The following is a 14,948-nucleotide window of genomic DNA, read 5'->3' as shown; positions in this document are numbered from 1 at the left end:
TTGGCTGGAAAGAATGGGGCTTATTCACTAAATGAATCTGCGGGAAAGTTGTTGTCTAAGCTTATGACCTTTCTGGAGTCTAAAGGGCCTACCCCAGTGGACATCTGTAAACGGCGTGTAAGCTCAATTACCTACATCCTCTCTAGTGCACAAACGTCAAAAAGGCATCACCACGTTCTCTCCAAAAAAAACAAAAAAAAAACAAAGTCAAAGGAATGTTGAACCTGATCCACAGCAGCATCTGACAAGCATCAACCCTACAGACTCAAATATATGCTTTGAGCTTTGACACCTCTAAGTTATTCTTTGTAGGTCTGCGCCAGTAGATTGAAGGGACAAGACAGAAAAAAAGAGAAATATCAGCTCTAAGGAAACACCATAGAGTGTGTTCCGAATGCTATAAAGTATACTGTAGTGTTAAACTGGTAGAGCAAATCTAACTTTTTTAAATTTAATTTTAGTGTGTACAGAAAAAGTCATGAAATAAACTTGTACGACTTTATTGAAAAGCGTTGCATGTTTTTTTTTTATATTTGTGTATTATGAATTTTTATGTACACACTAAAATTAAAAATTATATATTGTTTGCACTGAAATATCCCATCACCTTTTCTCTACAAAATAAGAGCTCGCACCAGTTTAACACATCGTTATACGCAAGCAGAACTTCCAAGCCACTAGATTCATTTCCAGAATTATAGACGTCTCTAATAATGTAAAATACTAACATAATTTGGTACGAAGATTGTCCTAGAAACGCAGTGTCTGATTCATACCACAAATCCTCATATGGAGACCCTATCGCCCCGCTGGTACACTACTACTTCAGTTACTTAACTCTGCGATGCCACGTCAGTATAATTAGATTCTCTCTACACGACCAGTTTATGTTTGTAATATAATTCCTTGCCCCATAACGCACAATTCTCAATATAATTGGTTGTAAAATTTATTTATGACTTGTTGAGTAACCAGGATCAGGAGAAATGGCTTGTGAAGTGTTTAAATCACGTGTTTTTTTGGTGATGTAACTGATGTTACTGGATTGTATTGATGTACAGCCGCAGCATTTGGATGCAGATCACATACTTTCTCTTCTGACCTTCAGTTAACACTTTCTGTCGCAATATTCCTGAATTCCTACGCAAAAGGAAAAACTGGACCACATGAGGAATGCATGCAATAGGAGAACAACCGTCGTAAATATATCTATATTACTATACGAATATAATTTCTGCAAAATAAAAAAAAAAGATTGGTAAATTGAATATCGTGTTCACAGGGCAGAGAACATCGGGAGGCTTTCTCTCATCCGATTAAATATAAATACATATAATGGAAATGTGGATGTGTGCACCCTTAATCACAATAGCTACAATCACCCTCTGGTTTCTCAACCAGCAACAGCAAAAAATAAATAAATATATAACAGAAAGCAAATGAGTTGTGCAATCAACACACCTAAAGTGCGTATAATAAATACATGACGCCTTTATATTCAATATCACAAAGATGCTCCAAGGGAAACACTAAAATACAAAAGAAATATATATCTAGTGCAATATGGCTATAAAAGTGATAATGCCACTCAGATTGCTGTAGGCAGCGAACACTCGCCCTGAATGGGGCAGAACACCTCTCATTTGACCCACATCAACTGGAGACCCATAAAATTGTGTTCCTTGCTCCAAACCTCCGCACCTTGACACAAAAGAAGCACCGGCATTAAAAAGAAATGTTTCATTCTGTAAAGGCAGAATCTATCTTGTGTTAAAATCAGACTACTCAGAGTAAAAGGTGATATCTGATTTTAATGGAAGATAGATGCTGCATTGTTTTTATGGAACAAAGGTTTTTTTTTATGCCAGTGCAACGATATGGGTTGATGTGGAGCATTATGCTCCATTCAGAGTGAGTGGCCACTGCCTATAGCATTCTGATTATTACCTCTTTTATAGAAATATTGCACTATATATATATATATATATATTTCTTTTCTATTTTCATGTTTTACTTGGAGCATCTTTGTAACCATGAATATAAAGCTGCCATTTATTTATTATATGCACTTTAATATAATGCTTATGACATAAAAAAAGCTATAGCTATAAGTAATCTTGCAATATAACTTTGAAGTCTTGAAATATTTTGTCAGTCGGTATAAAGCGCTGTTGGCAGTAATGTAATTATGAGGCCCAGCAAGTCTTGACAAGTAATACATCAGACAGCTGGAGCAGCCGAACCTCTAAATTTAACCGTTTAGTTACTGTGGCCATTAAAATGTCAGATTATATTAAACAGAATAAGTTTGTACCTAACAGGCATCTCGGGGGTCCTTCACATAAAGATTTGCAATGCTGTTAAGGATAGCATGTCTTTGAGCTGCACTAATTGTTTGCAGTGATTTATTCACATATTATTCAGTTTTGTGTACATACTCTGTATTATTGATCTGTACGAGGCAGTTGCTGGTGAATCTGGAGCTTCAGTTAAAAAAGATTTCCCTGCATCACAACTCCTTCCTTTAAAGAATAAGTAAGAAAAATTTAAAAAAACTACATTCACGATAATCCCACATTATACCAAGTGTGAAAGTGCCAATAAATATAAGAAAACCTAAGCCTAAAATCAGCAATAATGATAATAATAATACACTTTAGATGACAATTTGTAGGTGGAAATCCCAAAACTGGAAAATAAGAACAATATAAATAATATACATTTAACCTCTTTAATACACCGTTGCTTGATGAAGCAGGTTGTTATAGTTCATCCTGCATTATTCTGGACCAGCAGGCATTATAAATTTGGAAAAATACATAGCTTGCAAATAGAAAATCTTACGTAAACAAAGTGTTTTCAAATTAAATACAAGTAAATGGATACATTTTACAATCATGTATATCAATATATTCATACATGTTGGTTATACTTAGGTACACATAATTTGTACATTAGGGTTGAACAAAGACATGGCAAAAAGGCTGTGACTGCCCGTGTTCTCAAGTGTAAAATAGTCTTGTCTTCGATGGCTTAAATCATAAATCCAATATGAGAACTTTTTAACTTTTTTCTCCCGTGTGAGAGTGTTTTATGGAGCCGATGCTACCTTCTGATTAAATAAGCGGAATCACCATGAATCATAACAACGGTGTATATATTTGTATTGGTGATAATGTTAAAATGCAAATAATAAAAATAAAAAATAAAAATCGGAACCATCCAAACTTTAAAACCGAAAATACAAGGGTTTCGATTTTTCTACACGGAGAGAAGCATCCAGATTCATTTACACAAAAACTAGAACTGCACAGCGGCTTTCATCAGTATCTGCACAGCGACAAGCGCTCTGTTTTAAGCCTTTTCTGATTTGTGTGTGCTTTCATTTGCATATGAATCAATCTGGATTCATTTATTTCATTTTATAGGGCATCTGCTGTATGCTTTTTTCCTTTTTAATTCTAAATTAAGTTTTAAAAACAAAATATTTGTCATTGTTAGCCTACACAATAATAATCCTAAAAACAATTCATCATAGAAGCAGTACAGTTATGATATTTTATTCCAGGGGCGTCCAACATGCGGTGACAGAGCCTGTCCTGGTGTGTGTGTGTGTGTGTTGGTGTGGCAGAGCCTGTCCTGGTGTGTGTGTGTGTGTGTGTGTGTGTGTGTGTGTGTCGGTGTGGCAGAGCCTGTCCTGGTGTGTGTGTCTGGGTGTCGGTGTAGCAAAGCAAAAAACACATCTCTTGCACTCTCAGGATCTGGGGAAAGAGGCAATTTTCATCATTATCATTTTCAAGGATAGGCAAGCTGCAAGTTATGTAAAGGGGACATGCTCGCTCTCTCTCTAGAATAGATATATTTATATGTATATATATATATATATATATATATATATCATCTATAGAGAGAGAGAGAGAGAGATATCTTAAATGTATACGATGGAGGTGCGTCCCTTTTAGCTACCAGAAACATACCTATGGTTGGATCCAAAGGAACCTTGCCCAGGAGGGGTATATTAAGATCAGAGCACATCTTCTCTGCTCCTCCAGTTGTTGGTGGGAAAATCTGCGATTCATTCTAGAAGAAAATGAAAATTTGTATCTTATTAAATATCAAAGAAAATCAGAAGTCCGTTTAGTGACTGTCTAATACAAGGTGGGGAGGGACATAAAAAAATAAAATAATGAATTATTAAGCTCTGTTATTTGGTTGGTAAAACTGGATAGCCTGGAGCCACAAAACATCAATTCCAGGGATGTTTCCAACAGACCTATAAGTTAGAAAGGGTGTGCTGGCCTCAAGGCTTATGTGTAGATATGGATATTTTTAAACTATTTTTTTCTTTCATAACTCCAATAAATAATCCAAAGCAGTCAGTGCTATGCATTTGCTGTTAGAACTTGTGTAGGTCACTAATGCTCACCTTGCATTTTGGGCAAACAAATCCACTCATGTTTTCCACAACGCCAATAATTGGAAGTTTGACTTTGCGACAGAAACTGATTTCTTTGCGGACGTCTTGAAGAGACACCTCCTGTAAAGGATTTTTTTTTAATTTAAACACATGATTGACAAGCAAGGTATCTACAGGTGAAATTATATACCACCCAAGCTACGTGTGGCATGGACAAACATACTATTTGACAATGTAAAAACAAAACCCGAAATATAAAAAACATAATGCACTGCAATCAAATGTAGTTTGTTGCGTTTTTTCTTTTAACAGCCTCGCAGAAGGATGTTTGGTTGATTAAAGTGCACGTTATTGTAAAAAGAGCAATATTTCAAACATACAATTTTCCTGTTTTTTTTTTTTTTTATGTATCTTACCAAAAGCATTCTAGCCTGAATACCCTGGGGGTAGATACCAAGAATCCTCTCTACCCTCTCACTCCATGTCCTTTTTGGTAGCCAAAGTAATGACACTTTACCACTCAGTCTCCATATTATGGATTCTATTGCTTTTTTCCTATCCATTATTATATATAAATTTGTATGAAATGATTCCATGCTAGAGAACAATACACCTAATATTTTGATTACATTTGGTATCACTGGTCCTTGCACACAACGTCATTAAAATGTGAGCAGAATCATTCAGCTACTTTATTTGTCTCTTGCTACAGTCTGCCCATCAATACGTGGGGCGACATGCTACAGACACCATGTTCTGTACGATCAGGTCGGCACAACACCACCTGCTCATGCCTCAAACTGGCAACAGAGAAACACGCAGTGATTTCATATGATTCAAAACCGTCGTAATATAAGATAAGTCGGATAAGTCACAAGTCTGCGTTCACCATGACTACATTCACCAGAACAAATGTAACATGTCATACCTGAGGAGTGGTGATAATTACAGCCCCATCAATATGCGATGTGCTCAAATACTGCACAACAGACAAATGTTCATCCGACGTACCAGGAGGGGTATCGATTATAAGGTAATCCACTTCCCCCCAGTCTACATCTCGCAGAAACTGCTTGATCATTCCTGTAAAAAATGCACACGATGTTTGCTATATGAAAAGCAGCAAAACAAATACATGATTAACCCCGTTAAATGTAAGATAGGCAACCAAGGTCTCTGTTTTACTGACACTTGATGTTTGTAAATCTACTACACTGGATGTGAAAATGCCCCAAAGTTCTTAAGATTGGCTGCACAATACATTCTATTCTTTTTACCTGCAGAACGCCGGTTCTCAGTACCTTCGTACACTGAGCACTTTCAAGGGGTACTGATTCCGAAATTATTTTTCAGTGATCAATAAAGAAAAATGTTAGGTGCACGGTCCCTCTATTCAGTGAAATCCAGGCCAAGTTTTAATGAAATAAATGCTACTTGGTGACATGAATTCTGGAGGCGGAATTAGATGAATGTTCTATATGCTATTTAGAAAACATTTTATGAAAAAAAGGACTTTTTACCCCTTGCTCAATGGTCTTTTTGCTTCCCATATCTGTCCTCTGCAATCCGATATCAACTACCAGACTGCCTTCCTTGAGAACACCCCTGTATTAAAATTGATGCCCCAACGTCCTATAAAGCACCTTCAAGACTGCTTTTCATCTCTAATATCTGTCATGTACCTACATACCCTTTATGGTGCATACATTACAAGCTGCTCTTTGCACCTTTAACATCTTCTACTCCACCTCAGTGGCTGTTCCAGATTTCTCAAGCTCATCTACCTAAAGGATTTATTAAGCAGTATACTATGACAATACCTTCTAATAGGTTGTTACTTTCACCCAAAATTGTAGAACCCAGAAAGTAGAACATTAAATACAAACCGTTTTTTTTGGGACCTCGCCATATTACGGCATCATCAGGACTCCCAAGTAAGAAGCCAACAGACATCACAGCCAGATTATCTTCTACAAACTGAAACAATAAAAACAAAGCTTGCAAGAACAATCTTCACTAAGAGTGCAGGGGGGGGAAACGTCATATTAATGTCTATGTATTTATAATGCAATGTCAAAAAGTCCATATTAGTGTAACGGTCAGGTGTCCCAATCCTTTTATCCATATAGTGTGTACGAATAAAATACACTATGCCACCTGAACCACCAATTGTGAAGAACACTAATATTACTCACGCATAACCAAAAATGGCACATATACTCACAACTGGAGACCACCCAGAGCCACTCTGGTGAACCTATGTATAAGAAGAAGAAATTAAGATCAGTTCATTGAATATAAAACCAATGTTTATGTAGAACAAGTAATAAAACAGAGTACATAAATGAAGCATCACACCCGCTTGTCAAATGTGAAAATGTTTTCTACATCCCCTGTACTAATAACACTAAAATGATTCCATATTCCCCGTACTAATAACTATGCTTGGAAATTGACTTAATGATTCAATCTGAGTGTATGAAACGCACACAAAGTGTCATTTTAGCAAAATCCTAAATGCAGTGCTGTAATTGACGTGGGCGTAATAAGCATTAAGAAGATTTGTGCGTACAATCTTTCAATGAATACACCATATATAACCACTGCTATAATAAAGCAAATTTGGCAGCTCCCAATACTACAAAATCGCACAAAAAATGTAAAAAACAATTAGAATCTGTGGTTTATAAAAAGATATAATTTCCTTGCTTTTTGGCTTGTGAAACTATGTGCACCTTCCGTGCAAACGCGGCACACAATGCATCACTGATGGCAAGGGTGAGGTGAAAGAGCAGAAGTCGTATGTATCCATGCTGAGGCATAGTCAGGCCTTGGGTGATCAGTCCGAGAGCGGCAGATCCAGGTGGCAGGGAAAGGATCACCTTAATGGGTGCCCTGGGTGTGCCAATGGTCAACGACCCTAGCTGTTCCATTTACACCATGGAGGAGTGTGCCAGCGCAGCACAGGATCCATAGTATCCTTTGCCCAATGTCTTATAGTGCATTGGAATATGACATCATTTACCGGTGCTTAGCAATAAGGATGGCAGCCATGGAGTCGAGTCCAGTGAGGCACATGAACAAATACATTGCTTCATCCATCAAAGATCTACTTTGTCTCAATCATACCTGCTCTTCTTCTAGACCCATAATTTTTGGAATAGAAGGTCCACAGATATCCACGTCAAGCAAAGCTACCTGCAAGTCAATACATATACGAAAGAATATATTAAAGTATCCAAGTAATATCAATAAGAGTCATTTTAAAGCTGGATTTACATGGAAAAAACAAAAACCTTGCCTGAACATGACTTAAAATGCAGAAAGCAACACATGAATAAGAAATATGAAAGTATAGTTGGGTACTTGGGTATACCAGATGCAACTTGCAACGCAATACCAAATATTTATGCCATGAACGGTTTCAAACCTTATTACACAAGACACACATTGTTGCAGAAATAGCAAAATAATCTGTACTAGTGAGAATACTTTGGCTCCACATACGGGGCTTCCGACATCTGGTTACTATTACCCCTTAGTGTCCGCAGTCTGGCTAGGAAAGGTGAACACGACCGTAGCAAACACTGGATGTACCGCCTGTAAATTGTACTGAGGAACAGCCATGCAATACTCATGTAAGTTTTATAAGTAACAAAAACCAACTTAACACACAGACCTAGGTATCCTACTGACAATATATGCACAAAAAAATAAAAAGGTGAGAGTACTTTCCAATACGATAAACCCGTTCACTTTCTTTGTTTCAATATGAAGTCTGTATACACATCCAGTGGGTGTATTATGTATCACATTTTACATAATCCACCCCAAAAGACAATTCTTATAAAAATACAACACAGGCTGGATGTGAAAAATAATACTTATTAATACCATGAAGTCTCAAATTACGGGCTATTCTGTTATGTACTGAAACAGATTGTATCCTTGAGAATCTTTAGGAGGGTTTAACAATAACGATGAATCGATGACAATGCCGTTCAAAGAAAAAGTGTGCTTTACTGGGTAGAATTTAAAATCCTTTAATTTAAAAGAATGACCCCACCTGGATTAATGCACTTAGTTTTGGAAGAGAATCCCTCTCCACTTCTGAAGGATCAAAAGATAGATCAACATTTTAGATCAGCACATATTCCCTGTAGCACAAATTTACTTCAAAGTACCTAAATTACCTCGATTTATTCATGCTTAGTGTTCCTATGTTTGGAATTTCTAGCTCATCGGTGTAAGTGACTTCTAAGAACGAATTTATCAACTGTGTTCATTTTTCGAATGTTTACACATTCTAAATCAATTGCACTATAATCGGTATCGTTTCCCTCTTTCACATTTAGGTTACCCACACATTATATAATGTTTCTTTCAGAAGTAGGACTTTCTATTAAAATCATACTCCACCATATAACCCAATTTATTGGGTTACCTAGGAACTCTTTGGGTTTCGCTCAGGTGAAATGGTGCATTTCCGTGTCACTGTGGTCAATCTCCGGGTCGTGGGAGCGTCCTAAAGGAATGGCCACCCCCACCAGATTCCTCTCCCACCCATACACATTGGAGTTATCCCCGCCCCATGTGCACGCATATTCCCACCCCCATATGTGGTTCTCCCCACACCCCCTTTGGGGGTAACATTGAATGTCATGAAGAGACACCCCCCCCCCAGAGGGAGAGCTCCATGAAGTTCCCAGGTACGCTGAAGCTACGGCCTTCATAGCTCTCAGCGATTCCAAAATTGCCCTACAAAAAGCACGTTTGAAAAAGCAGACACCCTAAATTATTTCACAAGGGACATTCAGCCACTTTACATGTAACTGTTAACATCCTCCAGGTACAGTCTTGCCCACATACATTTTTTAATAGTTTGAAGGGAATTAAAGGGCCAAAATGTTCACAATCGCCTATAGGGGGCGTGTATTTGCAAATGGGTCTAAACTTCCATCACTACGCTATACCTGGTTGCACGAAGCTAGAGTTGGGATGGACATTTTTTTTTATGAAGGCCATAAGTTATTTAAATTGACGCTGGCTCCTGGACAAGGATGTGAGACACTCTGATCTTCCTGCCAAGGTATATCTCACTGTAAGACATATTAGGCTCTGCAGAGTTAAGCGATATCATTAAGGGGTTAGGAAACTATAGACATAAGAGAAACGTCCAAAAGCTATTAAGATCATTTAATTACTTAATGGTGATCCCTCCAAAGACAAAATAAAAACAACCTGTTTGAAGAGGGTTTAACACTGAGGCAGGACAAAAAGTCCCTAAGGGAAATTATCCTTGTCTTGAGTGTTTCGTATTACGCTATTAATATTCTAAGTGATGTCTTAATTGCAGCCCATACATTTTTGCGCAGCCCTAAATTATGACAGTTAATAACATTCCACTCAAGAACAATGTATGTACAAATATTAATACCTCATAAAAGTAGGAATATCTACTAAACACTGCCAATACGTATTAAAAAGTTTAAATGTAAACGTCTCGATCCTGTGCTAACCTACATCACGCCAACAGCCATTTCTGAAGCCACCCTTTATATTTCATAACTGGAGACTGACGCAATGAAACAAGATATGGTAAGACAATTACTTGGCACATATCAGCAAGTTACAACCCATCCCTTACTACAAAACAGACAGAAGATTCCGGAACTAACAAATAAAAAACATAATGCTCTCTGGTCTCAATACTTTGTGTGGCCAATACAAGAATAAGGAATAAAAAAACCTCAACAACTTCTCCTACCCGGACAAACCTTTAACCTTTAAACATAATTACATAATGCTCTTTAACAAAAATTTAGATTTTTGTCAGATATATCAAACAGATAATATATGGGGATGCTATTTAAATAATGCATGTTAACTGCCCTAAATATATTACAGTACTTGTGTATCATAAGCTCCAATCAAAGTATATATATATATATATATATATATATATATATATATATATTTATTTATTTATTTATTTTTTTTACTAAAGAAAACACAATTTGGGAAGCCTTTTTACCCTAAAACTTTAATTTAAATGTGATGTCTTACCAAAGACCAAATATTATGAATAGATTCCTTGTATTCTTTCCCTCTTTTGCATTTGATAAAACCCTGCTTGCAAATTGCGTGATGATGTTTTGAATTTTCAATAGATTTACCATAAGCTCCATCCAGCGGAAGGTGCAGCAGGATTCCCCTGAATTGGGAAAACTGTGACAATTTTGAAAATCTCCTTAAGATTTTCATACATTATCCACGGCGCAGTCTGCCGCAAGGCGTTTGAACATCGGTACAATAGGCAGATCAGATGAAGGCAGGAGTATCGCATAATTACACAGCTTTTCATATCCGTAGCTGCTTTGTATGCCGTGACCCATTTCTGGCAGGGAACACGTGAACAGCTATGGAAACGTAAAGAAATCCATATGGAGCACAGGCATAATCTCCGTTTACTATTGCTGCCAAAATAATAAAATAACTCATAAACATTATTCAATATCTTTAACAATGTTGCCTCAAACTTCCTAGAATATCACCGCCAATTCTTTAACAGGAAACAGCACCACCTTCTCGTTCAACGAAAACAAAACCTTGGGGTAGAAAGTCTGTAGCAAACGACCACAACTACATTACAAAATCTTCGTAACAAAGATAGAAATAGATGCTTTTTTTCCTGAAAATTCAATTGTTGTGTTTAGTTTCAAATGTGATCTTTAATGGTTTAGATAATATCGGCCCACAAATTATCCTTGTACCCTCTGGCACCAAAGATTGGGGGCATTAAAGCATTATTTTTTTAGCACATCCATTATGAACAAGTAGGGTCTCTTGACTATATGTGAAATAAATGCAAAGATTTTTTTTTTTCTTTTTTGGAAGGAGCAGTTAGACAGGTTTAGAAAATGCATTTAATATTTACAATATACTCTATTCTGTTTTTTTGTGCTTGACTGTTGGATGTACGGGTGTTTTTGGTGTGTGCTTGATTACTTGTGTATAAAACATGCATTAGCAAATCTATGTGCTTTTTGTAATTGATTGACATTTTAAATATGTAAATTTTGACGGGTAATTGTTAACTAAATCCACTTACCATGAAAAGAAAAAAAAAAAAAGACAACCCCAAAAAGCACAAAAAGATAATCAGTGATAAACATGTTTGTTTCACAAACAGATTTAAATGAAAACTCAAACAGCTGAGTGAAATTTACAAAGGAAGAAATGAGACTTTCACTTTCGGGAACCCCGTGTTTGGCTACCTGAAGATCCCCCTCCTCTGGGTCTGGGTCCAGAAGCTTGAAGAAATGGACATGAAGTACCAATAACATAAGAATATGGTATCCTGAATTTCATGGCGTGCAGTGGTACATCAAGCAATGCAAAATGCCCCCCGCTATGAGGAGGCTGCCGCTGGACTTAAAGCACCAGGGCCACCTCGTGATCGCCAGTCCAACCCTGATTCCAGCTGTTACAGGTTACTCAAACTCATCTAGATAGGCAATTCCAGGAGTAAGTATTGCCTATCCCAGTCACACCAGCTGAAGCAAACTAAAGTTTGTTTTTTCTAACTGTGGTCGAGATGCTTGCTCCTAGAGAAAGATCACGGCCAAATTCACACGTCACGCTGTAGGAGGTGTGAAGATGCATCTTCATTACACATCAAATGGCACTGTACTCAAAGTATTAACATTATAATCTATAATAGAATAAACGTTATATAAAACACGTAACATTAAAATAAATAAAATAGTAGAAAGTCAATTCATGCATGTTCCCTCATGTAGCTTTACTAGGCATCATCAAGCTTTTATGACTATATTGAGAAGTAACTAGCGAAAGACAATTTTTAAAACCTTTTTAATATATTAATTGCAAGGTTACGGGTTAAGAGTAAACTTTTAGTTTTAACAGCAGATTTCTTTTGCATTAAGAAATGTCCAAGAGGAAAGTAGAAAACCACCCATTGTGGGTTGAAAGCGCACCTTCATTGAAAATGTCACTTGGTTACAAAAAGATGTAGCAAATCCTAAAATACTGGGAATACTAGGCACTGGCAGAAATAATTATATATATATATATATATATATATATATATATATATGCTATACCTACATGTAGTGGACCTTGCTATCTACACTCTTCTGGAAAACTGGTCCACTTTGGTTGGGAAGTCCCACGGAATTTTTCTTGTTCCCATAATATTTGTTTATTTGACAGACCTGGAGGCTGCCATTGCTGTCAGTTGTGATATGTTGGCTGGCTGCTCAAACTCCACACTGAGCTGATTCTTTATGGCAATGCTAATGAAATCCGTTCCTCCGTAGAATTTCATTAGTCAAAGCGTCCACGCTGTTGTTTACCACAGGCGGTATGATAAGTAGTCAGGGAGGTTGTCTACTAGACGACATTTTGTTATACAAAGAACTGTTTCACAAATGAAAACAGCTCATTATTGAAAACGTATTCTTAATCTTATTCTAGGAACAAAAACATCTGGCATTTTTTTTTTGAATAGCGGAATAAAGAGTCAGGGAAGGATGGCACGCAGCTCAATTATTGAACAAATGACAGACGATTCATGAGGCCCACATTTTGGACTGTTTATGCAACAAAATATTTGAACGGCTTAGATAATCAAAAACTCGAGCCAGTAGTCGCTTCTTATGTTATCTCAAGAAACTATCAAAGAGAAAGAGTGCTATCAAAAACAGTTTTAGTAGATCCAAAAAGTTTAAATAAAAAAACAGGTCAACAATGGAATAACAAGAAAAAGCACACATTACAAAAAAGGTATGCAAATTCTAATTTTGTTTATAAATCCCTTAATTACAATATCTCCACAGGGTATGATGTGAAGTTTTAATTCTCTCTCTTCAACAACAGAAAGGTTCTCCATCAAGAAGCGCTGAGCTGACCCTGCATAATACACCATTTATTGTACAGGGCCAAACATGCTCTTCCTACAGCAGAAGCTCACTGGGGTTGGCTCTTCATAATGTATAGTGACGTCAAGCAGCTTGGTGACTATGCTCGTGCAAGGGAAGGAGAGGCCTGGCAGATAATGTTGTGTGATGCAAAAAAAGGGCCTGGCAGATAGTGTTGTGTGAAGCAAAAAAGGGCCTGGCAGATAGTGTTTTGCGTGGGGAGGAAAGGACCTGCAGAATAATGTTGTGTGGTGCTATGTTAGGACTTTTTGGAACAAAATGTGTTATTTTAAAATTTACTTCGTAAGTTGATTCAGGAAATAACCTATTTGGAGCCTGTGAGGATTACTGTGCATTTTGGCTTGAAATAGCTTTGTGGTTAAAAATGTAATGGAAGTAGATCTTTTCAACTTTTATTCAGCCATACAAATGTAATATTCCAGTAGAACAGTACTCAAAACATTAGCTACACAAGTTCATTGTTAAAAATAATTTAAGGCTAAAACAATCACCATGTGTAACCACTCTCACAAGTCATAAAATGAGAGCCCTTGTAGAATGCTTACCTGCTTGCCTTCATCAGCAGCTAAACCATGAGCCAGATGGGCACTGAATGTGCTTTTTCCCACTCCCCCTTTTCCAGAAAGAACCAAAATCTTGTGCTTCACAGTGGACATTTTTTCTTTGATTTCTTCTATTGCTGCAAGAAAACAGAAATATCGGCGTTAAAAGCTTTACATAATTAACTGCTCAGTATAAAATATTCCTATTTATGTGACTTTTAGTCACCAGAAATTCATTTTTGTTGAGTCTCTTTATCTCCATGAGAGCCACACCACTTCAAAATATTTTGAGAACTAGTGCTGTGAAACAGGAATTATCCTACGGTGAACCCGTTCTAATTCAAGAGTGGTTTAAACAAGAAGAAAATAAATCCATACCAGCATTAATCTTTATTGGGTTAAGTGATTTATGTAAATCATAAATTCCACATGGAATAGGTACAGTAAAACAGCTCGACAGGCTCACAGATGTACCCCAGGGTCATGTTCCAATTAATATTTTGGCCAGCGGCTTTACTAGTGACCTGTAAGGGAAGGTTTGCCTGTTTAGTTATGATAGAAACTATGTAACAAGATGAACCCCACACATGTGGGGTAATTCAAATAATTAATCAAAGGAAACCAAAGGAATTTGGAGGAAAGGGTTTTGGACCAAGTCTCATTTAGATGCTGATTTACTGCACCCAGTTCTGGAGTGCTTAAGAAGTAATGGCCGCCCTGAGCATCGAGCAGAAGCAACAATAGCATCAAGTCTTTATAGCTACTTTCCAACAGTCCCATTATTGCCATAACTAAAATTGATCACGAACACGGGATGGAGGTTAAATATACTCCACTCTCGCTACCATTCATAATTCCTACGTCTAACGCACGTTTCACCAAGTACTGCTTGGGAAAAGAAGAAACAAATATACCAAGGGAATAAACAAAATTTTGTTCGGGGGTCCTAAACATTTTACTTCAACAAACAATACTGAGGAATAAAGCAAACTACATTAGTTTCTTGTGTCCAAAATACCGTGTTTG

The 14,948-nt window shown here is 37.0% G+C and overlaps 1 protein-coding gene across 1 annotated transcript; it reads right to left on the bottom strand.

The window, feature by feature from the left end:
* Nucleotides 1-1,050: 1,050 nt before the first annotated feature.
* On the bottom strand, nucleotides 1,051-14,050 carry LOC149282419 (cytosolic Fe-S cluster assembly factor nubp1-A). The gene is made up of 9 exons (XM_089498242.1): nucleotides 13,926-14,050; nucleotides 7,547-7,615; nucleotides 6,642-6,674; nucleotides 6,304-6,394; nucleotides 5,346-5,500; nucleotides 4,427-4,537; nucleotides 3,978-4,080; nucleotides 2,439-2,522; nucleotides 1,051-1,140 (listed from the first exon to the last, which is right to left on the bottom strand). The coding sequence occupies exons 1-9, from the start codon at nucleotides 14,034-14,036 to the stop codon at nucleotides 1,109-1,111; spliced, it is 789 nt and encodes a 262-aa protein (XP_089354368.1). The 5' UTR covers nucleotides 14,037-14,050; the 3' UTR covers nucleotides 1,051-1,108.
* Between the last annotated feature and the right edge of the window lie 898 nt (nucleotides 14,051-14,948).

The sequence above is a fragment of the Sceloporus occidentalis genome, unplaced genomic scaffold (genome assembly GCF_023333645.1).
Source record: "Sceloporus occidentalis isolate IW3139 unplaced genomic scaffold, rSceOcc1.0.p SCAF_117, whole genome shotgun sequence".
Taxonomy (NCBI): Eukaryota; Metazoa; Chordata; class Lepidosauria; order Squamata; family Phrynosomatidae; genus Sceloporus; species Sceloporus occidentalis.
Note: the sequence above shows the minus strand (reverse complement) of the source record. Positions and strands in the feature narration are given on the sequence as shown.